Source organism: Erpetoichthys calabaricus, chromosome 7, assembly GCF_900747795.2.
Source record: "Erpetoichthys calabaricus chromosome 7, fErpCal1.3, whole genome shotgun sequence".
Classification (NCBI taxonomy): domain Eukaryota; kingdom Metazoa; phylum Chordata; class Cladistia; order Polypteriformes; family Polypteridae; genus Erpetoichthys; species Erpetoichthys calabaricus.
Window position 1 is genome coordinate 50,112,338 of NC_041400.2, and position 18,996 is coordinate 50,131,333.

The 18,996-nt window shown below is 35.3% G+C and overlaps 1 protein-coding gene across 2 annotated transcripts in view; it reads left to right on the forward strand.

Annotated features, from left to right (window-relative positions):
- kiaa0825 (KIAA0825 ortholog) overlaps positions 1–18,996 on the forward strand; it is a 537,179-nt gene that overhangs the window by 47,740 nt on the left and 470,443 nt on the right. For both annotated transcript variants that reach the window (XM_051930183.1, XM_051930184.1), the window contains exon 4: positions 6,653–6,823. In XM_051930183.1, coding sequence (XP_051786143.1) covers positions 6,653–6,823 — 171 coding nt within the window. The remainder of the gene's footprint in view (positions 1–6,652; positions 6,824–18,996) is intronic.

Here is an 18,996-nt window from a genome sequence, read left to right on the forward strand (position 1 = left end):
CACATAAAGAAATTGTCTTTCTTCAATCTCCACAACATGTCCAGTATCTGCTTGTTCCTGTTTTTCCAGACATTGACAAGCTTGTCCGTGTTGTTATCACAGCCTGGACTGATGTCTGTAACTGTATTGGCAGGTGCCCTGTCTAATCTGTTGTTTTAAATTCAGGTGGCTCAAACTGGGGCTGCCAGAATCCTCACTCGCAACCACAGCAGTGAACAGACAATGCCTGTTTAAAATCAATCTTTACTTTCCTAATTGTCCTAACACCAGCTTGTATCAGTTACCTCCTGCATCATTACATTCCAGTTCAATTACACTAGCAATCTTGTCATGCCCAGGGTAGTCTGTACAGTATTCTGTGGGCAACAGAACCTTTAGTTCTATTGTAGACAATTTTTGGAATAACCTATTTTAAATTCTGCTGACACTGTGCACAGCTCTGAAAGGCAACTTAAAGTGCTGTTCAAGAAAGCATTTCATTTACAGTAACATTCTTGTCCTGTATGTCTGTTTTTTTACTCCTGACCACATTTTTCTAGCCCAAATTAGTGTTTTCATTCATTCATTAATTCATTCATTCATGTATTTATTTTATGAATGTTTGTATAAATATATATGTACTGTATATGCAGTATGTATATTTTTAGATATTTGATATTAGCTTCTGCTAGTGATATTTATTGTGCACCATTTTTTGTGTTCCAATTCCTGTTTTGAACTTGGAATTTTTTTAAGCAGTTTTAGAAAGTGAAAGGTGCTCTATAAAAATCAAATTATTAACAGTAGTAATAGTAGTTACTGTATTGCCTTACAATATTCCTTTATATACAGAATATTTTATTGTTCTTAATATTGTTTATGAGAAAAAAATTTGGAATTCATATTAGTAACAAAAAATAGCACAGATTCCTTTAGCTTAATTTGCATAATATAGAATATTCTTTCAGGCTTTTTGGAAATTTAAGGGGATCAACGCAGTATTATTACTTAGAAATATTAATTTGATTTACGTTGTTATGTTGATGTAGTTTTGCTGGCACAACTTTATATTTATTTATAACTTATACAGTTATATTTGTTTTAGATATTAACTGTAGGAGAAAATTACTAATCAATACAGTGCTAAGCAAACGTAACAAATGCTGTAAGCACACCACCTTTTTTTGTCATTTGTGAAGCTTAAAACATCTGTTATGCTTCATCTAAAAGGACCATTTCAGCATCCATAAATAAAAAATTTGGAAATTCTTTAAGTCAGATTAGTTATTTTTGTTTATCTTCCCTATGGTATTTAGAGAAACAATGGCAAATTTTAATTTAATTTCATCACTGGTTCTGATACTGAAGTTTGTACTCGTAGATTGCATCAGTACAATTTTATCTGAAACATGACATATGATTTTATGTCGTCATTTTCCATGACTTTGTGTGAATAGCGGTAAGGGAGGCTGTTTCGTGGACTGATTCTTAAGTGATTCATAAATTAATTGGAATTCTGATGGCAGTAAATGGCATACTTTATCCCTTTTCATCATAGGTTTTTAATTTATGTATACAATTTTTATAATACCCCCCTGCTTCTTAGGAACAACATAAAATACAAAAAACACTTCAATGTATTTTAGAATTCTATAAACATAACAATAAGGATTTTATCCTTCCAGGTTTTTTCACAGCATCATTGTCAGTCCTTTATTGTTCTGTCATTTCCAATCAGCAGAGACTACAGAGGGATCAGTATATCTGATAAACTTGTCAATGTTTTTTAAACCGAAATCCCAAGCCTCTTCTATTCAGTACCCTTGAATTCACCCCCTCCCCATACACACACACACACCCACCCACATACACACTCAGACTCACACTCACACACACAATTGTCATTTCAAGTGTAATCTTGATAAGATAGCATATGTGTTGCAAGCAGCTGTGTATAGCCCTGGCGAAGCCCACAACTAATTTGTGCAGGAAAAAATTAAATCAGGAGGTAAATTATTTCATGATTGCTCATTCCCAGCAGAGTTGGGCATCATTTGGAAGAAAATATCTAGTAATTGGTTTCAGGCCATGTCAGACACATGCAATTCCCTCCACTAATGGCTCTGTTAGGTAGCACTAGGCCTCAGGGGTCAGAGAAGGACAGAAAATAGCCAGGCGACAGCTACGGCACTGGAGAGAGAGCACAGAGGAAATGAAGTGGCAATAAGTGCAACCCAAAAGGGAAATGCACTTCACTCTGAGTTTAATATATCAGGCTTGGGATCTGGCAGCATGCCACACAGCAATTGTTTACCTTTTTGCTGGCTGCCTGCATCTGTTCAGTTTTGTAAACGGTACTAAACTATCAACCCATAAATGCTGGAATCAATAACAACTGTTAAGGGATTTCCTCTGCTTTCTTTTTTTTCTTTCCTATCATACCCATCAACAAGGGTATACTGTTAACAAGGTTTGCCTTTCATAAACATGCGCAGTTCTTCTATGAGTGAAGTTCTTCTTGTCTAAGCTGAAAAGGGCACCTTTTAAAAATATGCTTGGAAATTTTCATTGTCCAATTTATATAAAGTATTACAGTGAAAAACTTTTGAATAATGTGTATCAGTTCATCTGTGATCACTAGGTTATATGCTACATAAATGTATATGTATTATGACAGTGAAAACTGCTTAGGTCTTTTTCAAATTTGAACCCCTAAATAAGATTCTTAGTTTGGCAAATTGTAAAATCCATTTTTTTCCCAGTTTTAAAGTTGGATAATGAAACCACCATTTAAGTCATGCAAAGCCAAGACAGACATCTTCCTTCCACCATTTTCATGACAAGCACAAAGCTGCCTTAACTTTTGATCAACCTAATAACATGGCTTATTTAACTCTTCTTAAATAATTCAGTTTGCTAGGCATGGAAAACAGTGCCAGACCACTCTATTGGACCAGTAGTGTATTATTTATGTGCTTTCAACTTTGAATATCTTTCCTTAAATAGCAAAAGGGCCATCCAGCAGTACATTTGGAGGCCAACAATGGCTGAAGTTCAGTATGTTTGGGACTGTAACACATTTGACTGGTCAAAACATTGTCCTCAGGAGATATTTTGTGTCCCTCATCAATTGTTATGAGCACCATGGTCCAATTTATCAGATGTTATTATTACCATTCAATTGAATAATGCAGCTTTTGTATTAGCTGATTATAATTTAAAAGCTGTGAGGAAAAATCAGTATTTATCAAGGCTCAACGCTAACTTTTGAAAGTGGCTGCCAGGCTTACCAACCATGCATTAGTTTTTCACTGCTAAAGCTGAAAATATGGTTGCCATTTTTAGCAGCCCATATATGCGGTAATTACAATGTACATTACAATGTAGTAGAATTATTTAACAGAATTCCAACTCTGTGCACACCCTTTCAGTGTTGAACGTTTTCTGTAATTCTAGCCAATGAGGACTGGGTGATATGATTCAGTTTATTGAGCAATTATCCAAAAATGTTGTCATTGCTAAATCATTTCTTAATTAGCAGTTGAAGTGTAAAGTACAAGGCGGTTATTTTCAGAAGACTTACAGCAACATGCTAAAGAATACATCCTTCCTTTACTTAAAGTGTACTGAATATGATTCCAGCTTGTAGTCTGTTTTATGGCTTTCATGTTACACTCAGTACCAGCAAATAAAAATGAACTTCTTACACAAGCCTAAACTACCAGAGTTGGCTTCAGTAAGCTGTTGCTGAATCCAAAATGTAAAAGTTTTTGTACTTTTGGTATAAATCTCCAGAGCACAACAGTATTAGCAACACAGTTTACATTAAATTATTAGTAATTTAAATATTTTTAACAAAGCACAGTATTATATATTGTAATAGATTAATTGTACATATATACATACTAGTCATTTAGCCCGTTACAATAACGGGCGCTAGAACAGTAGTGCATAAACATTAGTAGGAACAGTCTATATTAAATGGCAAGGGACTTTGACCTCATTCTTTTTGTTGGTCGTATTTTTCTTTCTTTCAGCCTTTCTTTTGTTGATGTTTACTTGCTGAGCTGACCGTTCTTCGTGGGCTGCCGCCGTGTATTGTGTGTCTTTAATTTTCTGTGACAGTAATACTGTCTTGTATGGCTCTATTCAATAAGGGCGCACACAAAAAGGCGAGCTTCAAAAGGGCGACCTCAATTGAGCGCGGCGAATAAAGGCGCTCGTAGATAATTTAGTTCAAATGGCTCTGGAATATGTGAAGAGCAACAAAGGTGCAGATCTTTATTTACGCGCGCCTTTATTCGCTGCGCCCAATTGAGGTCGCCCTTTTAAGGCTCACCTTTTTGTGCGCGCCCTTATTGAAGGATGCCTGTGCGCGCCCTTATTGAAGGATACCGTCTTGTACGTCCGTAATATACCTTTAATTTTCTCTGGCGGTAATACAGGCGTGCGCGTCGGTAATATGCCTTTAATCTCCTCTGACAGTAATACTGGCTTGTATGTGGCTGTAATATGCGTCACTGTATTGTGTACCTTTAATTTCCTCTCGCAGTAATACTGGTTTGTATTTCCGTAAAACGCCTCTAACTTTCGCTGACAGTAATATCGCGCATCGCACCGTGCCCCGCGCATGCGCACTTCATCAGAAGACACCCACACACGGACACCTGGACGCACATAGGGATTTTATATATATAAATTCCATATAGCAAACATCACATAAATGAAATATGTAACAATTCTTTGCATATTTTAATGTAAAATAAATCTGACTAGCAGCCACAATGCATATCAACTCTGCATGCTTTCCTACTGTTTTACACCTCTTTTTTAAATTATTCAGCATCATTTCTCTTACTTGTTCCTTTATTCAGTTTTTAAAATATCTCTTCTGGTATCTTTTATTAAAATGAGAAGAAGTAATTATTACTAGTAATCATATTGTTTATTCATTTTTTTAACATTGCAGTACTTTGAAGAAACAGTAAAAATGTGAATAAATGTGTCAAAAGAACACTGTTTTTACTAGTTTAGAACGAAAGTTGTAGAAAGTCAGCATATTCTGTTGTATAGTGTAATCTTAAATGTCTTATCGAATGTGCATTACCAAACGTATTTGGTTTAGTTCCATCTGACTGTTTTCCAGGCATTTGTTAGAGTTAGTAAGCCTTTCATCTTTGCACACTTTAATGTACTTTCACACAGCAGATATATTTAGTACAGGGGACGGGTTTTGTGGGATTTTTCAGCCCTTCACATTCGTCTCTCTAAACTAAAGCAGAGTTTTAACATTCCTGTTACATACAAATCCAACTCACACATGCTTGCATGTCGGCTGGTTGTAAACGCATGCACACAGCTTATATATAATTTTAATCTTAAAAACAACTAGTGATTGGCAAGTTATATGCAGAGTTACATCGGCAAGTTATACGCTGATCTGCTGATTATATATAATAAGAAGTAACTGACTTGTTCTGATCCTCTGCTGAAAAACATCAATAAAGTTGTTAATATTCTTGGCAATCAGGGGACAAAAAGTGGTTTCTAGTTGTCTCAAAATGGTGGGCAATAGCAACCTGGCAACTTAATGTCAAGCTGTGTTTATTGACCAATCTTTGGTTTAGTGGTTTCTGAAAAAAGAAAAAAAAAAGTGGATCTCCACTCCAGTTATTTTTATGTTTCTGGAAAATATTATACTCTTGTTTATGTATTTTATTTCTGGAAGTTGAAATTTTTATCTTAGTAAAAAAGTGTATGCTGTCTGAAAATGAAGCTGTTTTGGTGTGCCTATCTGCTATCCCGCAGGCAGAAACCTCAAAAAAGTTGAAGGGTAAGCAACATGTTTGAGTGCAATTTTTTTTTCTGTAATCCTGCACTAATTTTTAACAACTTAGTAGAGACATAATTTTCTCTCTTTTTGCCAACCATTTGTCTTATAATGAATAATTCCACAATATAGTATTTCAAATATGATTCTTAAATTATTTCTTAACTGATCATTTTTAAAACCACTTTTTGTTGGATTTCTAAAGTTCATGACATGATATGTTTCATTAACCTGTATGAGTAAAACCAGATTATTTAAGTTTTAACCATTGCACATTAGAAAGCATCTCAAATTTGTTTCTGGTAATTTGCTGGTTAATGTGGCAACCAATTATTTTTGGATGTTGTTATACTTAGCTTGTTCACTGAGTTATTGAACCTCGCACATTTTTACAACAAAAATGTAGCATATAAAAACTTCAATATGGGGTTACACACCTCCAGACTGTAAAAGATGAACTGAATTGCATTTTAATGCATTTTTAAGTTGCATTCAGAGAAAAAATAATTGGTAACTCATAAATTAATACTCTACAACAATGGATAATAATCTTGAAAGAAAAACGTCTCTTTTTGGAGGTTTATCTAGAAAATTAGATAGTTGTAGTATATTTGTGATTCACTGAAAAATATGTTGATTACTATGAACATTATTTATTAAGCTATTTTTTTCATATTTCTGCAGTATATTGTCTATTTTATGTATGATATTATATGAAATATATTCAAAAAGGAATTCCTCATAGAAAAGCAATATGTTTATAGAAAAAATATACTGTATTTAATGGACTAATTTTACATGGTATTTATATTTCTCCTTAACTTTTTTTTAAATTCTACACAGCTTCTGGAGACCATACCAAAAAAGGGAGGAACTTCTTTCCTCTGACCTCTCATCAGCTGAGATGTATTTCTCAACTTATGAAAAATCTTATTTGCTTGGAGAATAAAATAGAGGAACTTGCTTCAGTTTGCATTTTGATCAAAGAACAAGAAGTAGTTTACTCTATAAAAGGTATTGTTTGGTTATTTTTTTGATTTCCAGTTTCTTTTTACTGTATGATTACTGTGCTTTTCCATGGACCTTGTAACGCAACAGGGGGAACATTAATGTTTTTGGTACCTTCTTACAATCAGAAATTACATTTTACCAAGATGATAATAAAACCTTGCAAAAGCAAATTTGTGGACCTGTGAAGAAACTATGGGGTTATCTTCACCCAACCCTTTGGAATGTGTTCAGAGGAGCATGTTTTGTGAGATATGAGTAAATGGATATAGGGAAGTATATTAAATCTGTCTTACATCAAGAAAGTCATTCCAAATTAAGCCTTTAACCTAGACTATACATAGAAAACAAAGGGGGTGGGGAGGATATTAAGGATACCAAGTCTAAATGCAGGGGAAGACTGGGGCAAAACTTTTTTCTAATTCAGTCAGGAAAGTAAGCAACATGTCATAAACTACCAATTGCAAATTCCATCTTTCATAATTTGTTTCCATTCTATACATTCTACAACAGAGCTTTACTAGTCAGTGTACTGTACAATCATACAAGCTCCTGTTTAGACCCCATACATTCTAATTTTTACTTACACTTTCTTATTCTCTTCTGCAGATCTCTAAGCACAAAGGAGCAACCCTAGGTTGTCTTTCCTTGCATACTACCAACCTGTTATGATTTCGCTACAGTTTATCATTATTTTTCCAGACTTATACATTTTTCTGTAATAACTAATGGAGAATTCTTTTTGTCTGAAACATCCGGATTTCAAATATGTACTTATTTGAATCATGATATCAAGCAGCCCACCATTCAAGTGCCTGCCGCATCATGCAATTTATTCTTCTTAGTTTTCATACATGATGTAAAGTGGACTTTGGTACAAGTTAATGTCCATCAGGCATTTGGTCTGGATACAATTTCTTGGCATGCTTTAAGAACCTGTAGCAACCAATTACATGAAATCATCGGTGACATTTTAAAAATTTCAATGAGATAATATGTGGTACAGTAGTGGGTTTTGGATTCATTAGGAATTCATTACTTTTGTTTATATATTTATCCAAAGTGTATTTACAAATGTTAATCTCTGGAGAATGAGGCATCGTCAGTGATGCCAAGCACATTTAGAGGTACTTTGCCTTCTATTTTCATTATTAATTCAAAGCTGCTTTATGATAGAAACTAGATAAAACATAATCAGAAACAATAGATTCTACACTGTAAAATGTGCCTGCTGTTAAAAAATGTGTTTTTTGAAATTGGGTGAATTAAACAAAAATTACAGCTTCTTCCTTTTCTCAGAAACAGCAGTATTTGAGCTGTGTTGTGCCCGCCTATGCCGGAGGTGTCACTTTAACCTACTAATAAAATGCAAACTGGTCTCATCCTCCAAGAGAAGAATGGCTGTAGAATATAATGCCCACTTTCCTAACCTCGCATGCATCTCATCTCTGTAAGACAACATGTAAGAGTAAAGTGAACAAGAGAAAGTGCAAAGTAATGATGGTGCACTCATGATGTGGAAAATAAAATAAATGTGTCACAACACAAATTCTAATTTTAAACTGAGGCTATAAAGCACACAGTGAATGGCTGTGATCTTTTTTATTTTATTATTGGATTAACTTTATGGATATCCTTTTTCTACATTGAATTCAAAAGCAGATGAACGGCACTTTTCTCTCTTACACAGCAAAAACAACAAACTCATTACTAGACAAATAATATTTTGATACTGAGCTTATAACGCACTGTGAATGGCTACAATCATTTTGTATTATTTTATATATTTTTTTCAAATACACAGTTCAAATCTTTTTTATTCACAATGCTACTTTGTTTCTTATAAATTAGTCTTAAGTGGTGTATGCCCATTCTGTATGTGTTTCTTGCTTTGAAAACACCTGTTTGGAAGCCCAGCCTATCTGGTTTGTTTTCTTGATCAGCCTTGGCATGTTTGTTACCTGATCTTAGGTGTGAAGAGATCACTTCTAATGCATATTCTGCAGATAGATACCACTTCTCCACCCACTATCAACTTTTTTTTGAAAATGATTAGTGACGATAAAAAGTGTTTGCCTTTCCGAGTGGATTATTGACATGCTTTGGTATGTTCAGGTACTCAAGGCCTTGAAGAACAAACTTCAGTAATTGGAAAACTTCACCACAATGGTCTAGTGTGGGTTTTCACAAAATTCATGTTTATATTGAGAACTACTGTTTACAGGGTTTTTTTTTTTTTTTTTTACTTTTGGAGTAATTTAGAAACCTAGTATAATCCTAATCCACTTGTTGATTGCATACTTTTATAGGTGGGTTTGGGCTGAAAATAAGAATATGCAAGACTTTGGAATTTTTTTATTATTTTAATGGAAAGAGTAGGCACATCTGACAACAGCAGCCTGTTCACTTAACTGAGTGATCATTCAAGAAGGTCTCTGATAACTCTGGAGTTAGAAGCTACAGTAGCTGAGATTGAAGAGACTGTATAGTACATACAACAACTGTTGTCTGGGTGCTTCACAAGTTGCATTCTTGTGGTAGATTGGCAAAGTGAAAGTCACTGTTGGAAAAAAAAAATCACATGACATCTTGACTAGAGTTTGCCAGAACGTCAGCTGGGAGATGGTTCAATTGTCTGATGAGACCAAAATTGAGCTTTTTTCACTATCAGATTAAACACCATCTTTGTCATTAACCAGACACTGCACATTATCAGAAACACACTATCCCCACCATGAAGCATGGTGGTGGCAGCATCTTGCTGTGGGGATGATTCTCAGAAACAAGCCTTGGAAGTCTTCTGAGGGTAAATGGACTGGAGCAAAGTACAGAGAAATCATGGAGGAAACCTGGTGCATTCTACAAGAAACCTGCACCTTGGGAGAATTTTTGTTTTTCAGTACTACAACAACCCCAAGCATCATAAAACCAAAGTTACACAAGAATGGTTAAAAACAACAATGTTAATGTCCTAGAGTGGCTGAGTCAGAGTCCAGCTCTCAATCCAGTTGAAAATGTGTGGCTGGACTTAAAAAAGGCTCTTCACTCAGGATCCCCATGTGACCTAATAGAGTTTTGGCTATTTTTACAATGAGAAATAAGAAAAAAACTGCAGTGTCCAAATGTGCAAAGATGAAGACCTATGCAAACAGACTCAAGGTTGAAATTGGTGTCAAAGGTGCTTATAAAATCAATTATTTTGTGTTTTATATTTGTAATTAAATTAGATGACTTTACAAATTTCTGTTTTCACTTTGTTGAACAATGTCATTTTCACTTTGTTGATCAATGTCAAAAAAGTCTAATTAAATTCATTGTGAACCCATTTTGTATAATGATAAAATGTGAAAACATCCAAGGGTGTGAATACTTTTTATAAGCAATGTATTTTAGATATTATCATTGCTGGTGAATGTAGTGCTCTTTTCGGATTGCTTTCAAAGCATATGCAATGTAATTCCCATTTGCTTGAGGGAGCTATGTTTTGCTTCAGAATAAAAACACATTCCTTAATGTGTAGTCAACGGTTTTTGCAATATAATATAAAACTGTATTTTTCTTTTTTATTGTTTATGTTCACTGCCTTTAAGGTGACAATACTGCATCTGTCTAAATATTACATCACAACCTTAGCACCTGCTTCCTTTCTGGTTGATGTTAGCTTAGGTAAGCTGTTAATTATAATTTCAGAGTACTTGAAAAATGTTTATAGTACCATGGCTTAGACAATGTTGCTATTTGCTTCTGTAATAACTATTCAGGCTAATCTTTATCGATCTACTCTTGACATCTTTTACTTGTACAATACCAAATTCAATTGTAAAATACTGATCTCTGGGCTGTCAAGAGTAAAAGAACAAAATGATTATAATTCCAAAAGACTATTAAACTTTTGCTGTTGAGTAGTGAATATACTGTATGTACATAAAATTTTGGCAGCATACCCATGTATTAGTTCTTTTCCCATAATTATATATATATAATATATATATATATATATATATATATATATATATATATATATATATACACAGTATATATATATATATATATATATATATATATATATATATATATATATATATATATATATATATATACAGTATATAATATAATTATTACATATATAGCACTCCTAAACCTATACAAGGAGTTTTTGTTTAAGTGCCTACTTTTAATACCCCTAGGAACAAGCATTAACTAAACGGTTTTCATTCTTTATCTGTTTATAAATCATCTAAATGCTGATCTTGATTTAATTGCTGGCTGTCCGAAGCACTATATCAGTTACTTGAAGAACACCTCCTATGTTTAAAGTAAAGTTTGATGTTCTTCATGCACCATACACACAATTCACACTGCAATTTACACTTTAAGTGTTGTTAAACTGATACACTGATTAATTGTAAAAAAAAAAAAACTACTTAAAACATCTGATTAACTGTATATGAATAAGGTATCACAGTGGTTAGGAAATGTACCTGTTAAAGATACATATTTTCCATCTTTCTTTCCATTCATCCGTTACCTGATTCATTTACTGAATTTATGACTGCATGGAACTGGAAACTAAATAACCAGTGCCACATAGACACAATAGGCAAACCACTTTTTCAAATCTACACTGCACCAAGACAGTTTAGAGACAGCATTTAAACTGATGGCATATCTTTAGCCTCTTGAAGAAACCCACATGAACATATGGGAAACATTGAAATGCTGTCCAAAAGGCTCCCAGCTCTGTCAGAAAGCAGATCTCTGTCAAGCACAAAGCTACCTGCTGTGCTGTGATGACACCCTTTGCTCAATTCAGCAAATCTTTACTGTAAAGACCTCTGGAAATTTTACTGTTGCTACCAAAACAATCCACAGTACATATCATAATATTTAGTACAGAACATGATAACATATTCTTACAACAAAATCTGAAAAAAAAAAAACAAAACTTTGCAGCATGCCTTTGTTTGAAGTAAATTCATGCCAAATTCTGGTAGCTACTAGTCTAATCACTTTGTGCATTTGAGATTGATACTAACTGTGCAGCTATACTAATGGCTACATTTCAACATGCAAGTAACACAACAATGAAGCATTTTGGCAAGTAGAGGAGGTAAATACTAAAATTACATTAAATAATGAGATAACACTATGCCACCTGTATTTCAAAGAAAATGATATTTAGAATAATACTTAATTAGAAACTGTTTATTAGAATTTCAATAGAATTTTAGAAATTTAATTAGAATTGTGAATTGAATCATAGATGTGGACAATATGTTGGTGCATCAAGAACTTATAATCATTACAAAGAATGCACTGCCCTAAAAAAAATAAAAAAAATAATAAAATTTCATCACTTTTTGTGAAATATTTTTTATGGATCTTTCATCTGTAATTCATTATATTTGTGTACAATAATGCAGAGCACATGGAAGAATGAATCTATTAATCATAAGTCCAATAACTCACTTTTGACTCTTACAAATAATGTGATCACAAATATTTACTATAGCAGTGCTCAGTGGAACATTAATGGCCCACCAAGACTTCCTGACAGCTCCTCATAGTATTAATTAGCATAAGTCTGACTAGCATTTAAAAAAGTATGCAGCATTTTGTGATGCTTAGAGAAGATACATAGTGCTATGTGGTTTGGCATTAAAGTAAATATCTCTAAGGAGTACTTTACTTACAAAGGAGACTCATCACTTACGTAGACAACTTGCCAGAAAATTAATTGTAAAAACATGAAAAACATTCTGCTTTATTACTTGCAGATTGTGTTAATAAAATAAGGTTCTTTACATTTCCAAAAGTTTTGTAAGTATAATGTATCCAAATACTTTTTTTTAGATCCTCATTAAAATAAAACATGCGGTGCAGCATTTTCATCATTGTTGTACATATAATCAATGATAATCTTTCTAGGATATGAGATAATAGCTCTTCTTATTGCAACATCTAAACAATATGTATTTTAAAAAAACAAATTATGTACAGTATTTGTAGTAGTGGGTGGCACGGTGGCATGGTGGTACTGTTGCTGCCTTGCAGTAATGAGACCTGGGTTCGCTTCCCGGGTCCTCCCTGCATGGAGTTTGCATGTTCTCCCTGTGTTTGCGTGGGTTTCCTCCAAGTGCTCCGATTCCCTCCCACAGTTCAAAGACTTGCGGGTTAGGTGCATTGGTGATCCTAAATTGTCCCTAGTGTGTGCTTGGTGTGTGGGTGTGTGTGTGCCCTGCCCGGGGTTTGTTTCTTGCCTTGCGCCCTGGCTTGGCTTGGATTGGCTCCGGCAGACCCCCATGACCCTGTAGTTAGGATATAACGGGTTGGATAAGGATGGATGGATGGATTTGTAGTAGTATTTGTAGTATTGGCTACAAATGTATATCTACTGTACATCCTGCCATTTCGGTGGCAGATGTTGTAATAAGATACAAAAATTATGCAAAAACTGAATCACCAGTTACCATGAATTAGGTTCAGGTATGATTGATATTTATTTATTGAAATCATTTTTTTTGTTTAGACTTTTTTTTGCTCCTTCTGATTGTGATGAATTTACTTTTCAGTTTAATTTTTTGCCTTATAGTTATTTTTATAATGTATCAATTTGGATTGCTAATTATTTCAACTTTGACCATGATGCTATTTTGTTTTTGTCACAGTTGTCCCCATTTTTGTTCTGCTGTTGTTAAGCTGTGACAACGTATTACTAGTGAGCAGTTCCCGGAAGTGACACCCGCTAATCACTGTACTAATGTTTTTGCCAGCATCTGACTCACAGTTACCATCTAAAATTCTTCATAAAAAGCAATCTAGTTTTTGGGATTTTTTTCATGTTCAGGTTAATTTGGCTTTTCACTTTACACTTGGGATTTCAGAATTTGATTTTAGGAAAACATTTTGGGCTTAGGTATTTTGGTTTCTTTTCTTTCTGATTTTGATTTGTGTCTCCCACTAACACTGATTTTTGATGGTCCAATTTTCTAGATCTCTTTTTTCTTTTTTTAATTTTACACTCTCAATATTCAGACAGTAAACCAATGGTAATCACCATTCCCCGTTCATAGACATACTGTATCTATCAATGTGTAACAAAAACGTGTGCATTTAATATAATAACCTGAATCTAGAAAGATATTAGGAGCCTTTACGTAAGTAGGAGTTTTATGAATTCAATATATTCTTATATATTGCTTATCACTGACTACTAGACTCATAATACTAACACAGATTTGCTAATATACAGTAGTACAACAATACAAAAATACACTACCATACTTTATTTATGTACCTAACCATACTTATCAGACAGATTAAAAATAATGAAGAGATATATTTTGGTTAACATCAAATTGAAGTGATGCTAACAGAGATTCAATTAACAAAAATATAACAATGGCCATTTTTATTGCATCAGAAACTGTGACTGTCAATAAAAATCTGTAGAAAAGTTGCTGCAAGTTTACCTTTTCTTGAAGAAAAAAAAAACTTTAATAAATTTTAATTGCATTTCTTGGAAATAAGTTTTTGTAGTCTATTGTAAATTTTGTGCAAGAGGATGACACTTTAAATACGTAATTTCAGAAACATAAATAGGCCACTTAAAATGAAAATACTGAGTAAAAAATATGTAGGTTATGTATTTATTTAATTGAATGTACATTTAGTGCAAAGTAATTTAAAACTTCTGCAGTACAGAATTTTTATTGATTGGGCATGTCAGGAGCAGTGGACACTTTATTGTCTTATAAGCAATTTTCATTAATGTGTATAATAACTACTGACGGAAAACACTTTGAATTATATAATATCAGATCATTTTATTATTTTAAATGTTTCACATGGTATGATTTACAATTTTATAAAAACTGTTACTGTAATATCATACAAATAAAGTAGAAAAACCTTATTAATCATATCATGTTAATGTTTATAACTGATAACTTGAATATCACAATTAAAATTAAAAAATTGTGATAAATGCTAATCATATAGGAAACTAATTATGCAATCACATTAGTTTTTTTCTTTCTAGATTTCCTTTTGGCAAATTCCTTGATGAAACTTTTTTGTTTATTTTTTGACTGTTTTCTTTTTCGATAGAGAGAATTGGTCAAACAGTTTAATGCAGGAGTTCTGAAAATTTTAATATGAGGATCCAAATAAAAAAAATCAGTACCACACTGGGATCCAAGAAGAGAATTTTTACCTTAATGACAGAGAGAGCAATAGACAGTCATATAATAATAATAATAATAATAATAATAATAATAATAATAATAATAATTAATTGATTAATAATTCTTTTAACAATTAAATAAACAGAGTAAAAAAAGTAGCTAAATGTGTCCACGCATTCAAAAGGCAACTCCAGAAAGACCTAAAGCAGAAGGTAGCATATCACTACCTAACTTTTAATTTTATTACTTCTTCTTTCGGCTGCTCCCGTTAGGAGTTGTCACAGCAGATCATCTGTTTCCATATTTTCCTGTCCTCTGCATCTTGCTGTGTCACACCAACCGCCTACATGTCCTCTTTCACCACATCCATGAACATCCCTTAGGCCTTCCTCATTTCCTCTTACCTTGCAGCTGTATCCTTATCATCCTTCTTCCAGTATACCCAGCATCTCACCTTTGCCCTTTCCTCTTTGGCTTTGTCTATATGAACTCATCCACCTTCACCAACTCTACTCCCTGCATCTTCACAATTCGTCTGACCTCCCTCTCATTCACACCTGCCTTTCTTCTCTAGGTCATATCTCCACCTATCCAGGGTCTCCTCAACATGCTCCCTGTTCTTGTTACACATCACAATGTCATAGTCCATGGGTACTCCTATCTAATCTTGTCTGTCAACCTGTCCATCACCATTGCAAACAAGAAAGGACTCAGAGCTGATCCCTGAAGTAATCCCACCTTCACTTTGAATGCATTCATCACTCCTACCGCACACCTCACCACTGTCACACTTCCCTCGTACATATCCTGTACCACTCTTACATACTTCTCTTCCACTCCTGACTTCCTCACACAATACCGCAACTCCTCTCTAGACACCCTATCATATGCTTTATCCAAGTACCCAAAAACACAATGCAACTCCTTCTGGCCTTGTCTATTATTCTTCATCAACACACTCTGAGCAAACATCACATCTGTAGTGCTCTTTCCTGGCATGAAACCATACTGCTGCCCTTTCCTATAACTTCATACTGTGGCTGATCAATTTTATACTTCTGCAGTTACTACTGCTCTGCACATCACCCTTATTCTTAAAAAATGGTACCAATACACTTCTTCTCTACTCCTCAAGCATCTCTCTCACTTTCCAAGATTGCATTAAACAATCTAGTTAAAAACCCCACTGTCATCTCTCCTAAACACCTCCATGCTTCCATGGCTATTTCCCCATTCCACCACCAGGTTTCCTTGTCCCCCTTCCTCTGTCCAGATGTCATACCAAGCACCCCTCTAGCTGTGTCCCTTACCATGTCTGCTGTAGTTGTCCAGATATCTGGTAACTCTTCACTGCCACTTAGTGCCTGTCTTATCTACTCCCTGAACTCCATCTTACAGTCTCCCTTTTTCAACTTCCACCATTTGATCCTTGGCTCTACCCTCATTCTCCTCCTCTTCTTAATCTCTAATGTCGTCATACAGACCACCATCCTATGCTGCCTAACTACACTTTTCCCCTGTCACCACTTTGCAGTCTATAGTATAATTCACCTATGTGCGTCTTCCTCTACTCCTGTACATTATCCTGTTTTCTTCCCTTTTCTTAAAATATGTATTTACCACTGCCATCTCCATCCATTTCTCAAAATCCACTATCATCTGACCTTCTGCATTTCTCTCCTTGACGCCATGCCTACCCATCACCTCCTCAACCCCTATGTTCCCTTCACCAACATGTCCATTGAAATCCGCTCCAATCACAACTCTCTCTCTCACTTGCATACATTCTCCACCACTTCATCCAGCTCACTCCAGAAATCTTCTTTCTCATCCATCGCATACGCAACTTGCGAGGCATATGCACTAATAAAATTCATGATCACATTTTCAGTTTCCAACTTCATAATCATCACTCTGTTCAAGACTCTTTTCACCTCAAAAATACTCTTGACATACTATGCCTTCAGGATAAGTCCAACCCCATTTCTTCTTCCATCCACACGAAGATAAAAACCACCAATACGCCTGGCCTTACTCCACTTCAATCTGGTCTCTTGCATGCACAATATATCAACCTTCTTTTTCTTCATCATTATTGGCTAACTTTCTCCCTTTACCAGTCATACTGGCAACATTCAAAGTTCCTACCCTTCCTCCTGTTCTCTTGCCTCTGGACACACCTTCCTCCTCTTCTCCATCGGCCAACTGTAGCCAAATTTCCCTCAGCACCCTCTTGGCCGACAGTACTGGAAGTGACCGTTGTTAACCCGAGCCTTGACTGATCCGGTATGTAAGTCTTCATTGTTTTCCGCATAATGATCTGGCAAAATTTTACACTGGATGCCTTTCATGATATAATCCTCCCGGTTTATCTGGGCTTGGGACCGGCACAAAAAAACACACTGGTTTGTGCATGTCCCCGTGGCTGCTCAGCAAATGCACAGGCTAACAGACAAGTCAAGTTGGGAAGCATGCACTGGTACAGTGTGTTGCTGCACCCAGTACACGACGAAACAACTCTGGATCGCGGTTTGCAACCCCCCCAGGCAGACATGCAGTTCAGTCCCACGCTACGGAAATGACCATCTATGTGCCGCAGCCAGGTGTTACGTGGGCAACCCCTTGGCCTGGACCAGCCACTCGGGTTCCCAACAATGAGGATATTACGAGCCGGATCACCCTCGGGGAAACGCGCCACATGGCCGTAGTGCCGTAACTGACTCTTCCTCACAATGCAGGTAATGTGCCTCATTCAGGATTCCATGAGCAACCGCTAATTCGACACAAAGTCAAACCAATGGTACTCAAGGATTTTCCGGAGAGACATAGTACCAAAGGAGTCCAGTCTTTGTCTTAGGTCACTGGATACCATCCATGTCTTGCAGCCATATAGCAAGACAGGAAGCACCAGGACTCTAAAGACTTGGATCTTCATCCTTTTGCATAGATATCGGGAGTGCCACACACCCCTTTCCAGTGACCTCATGACCTCCCTGTGCTCTCCCAATCTGTCTACTGACTTCATAGGAAGTGTCACCAGAGACATGAGTGTCACTGCCAAGGTAAGTAAACCTCTTGACAATTTCGACACTGCTGATGGCTGTGCCCAAGAGGTCATTAAAGGCCTAACTGACACAAATTGGTAAATATACACCAGCCTGGTCTGCAATTGAAATATATTTCTGTACTTCTTTATATGCCCTGCTCTGTGCCCCAGTAAATACAAATTATCATCAGTATGCCATTAATCCAGTTGTCCATCAATCACTCAGAGTGATGCACTTAATAATAATAATAATTCTTTGCATTTATATAGCGCTTTTCTCACTAATCAAAACACTCAGCAATAGCAGGTTAAGGGCCTTGCTCAAAGGCCCAATAGAGCAGAGATCCTATTGGCATTCACAGGATTCGAACCGGCAACCTTCCGATTGCCAGTGCAGATCCCTAAGGTAAAGAAGCTTTTATCTCTTGCACCTCTATATGATAATAGCCTTTTTGAACCCTCTGAAACCTACACATTTTTAATCTTTGGAAAACATCCAGGATTAAAACACTTAGAGAACTGTACATAGATAAGGTTTTTGTAACTTATGACCAATTACTCTTCAAATTTAACTTTCCAGCAACATAATTTTTCCACTACTTTCAAATTAGAATTTTTCGTAAAATAAACCTACCCAAATTTTCCTATCTCCTGCACATTTCTATTCCAGAAGGAATAGTGATCAGCTTTGAAGACTCAGAGAGCACCTCAACAGTATATAAAAACATCTCAAAGAATCTTCCTTTCATAAATACCTAGGGTATGGTGTGAGAAGGACCTTTAAATTAATATATCAGAAAAGGAGTGGAAGGCAGTCATGCGTAGAATTCACTCTAGCTCTATATGTGCAAAGCATTCAATAATTCAACTTAAAATCTTTCATCTGTCTCCTTTAAAATTGTCCATAAAGTATCCTGGGCAAGATCCAGCCTGCAAGTATTGCAATC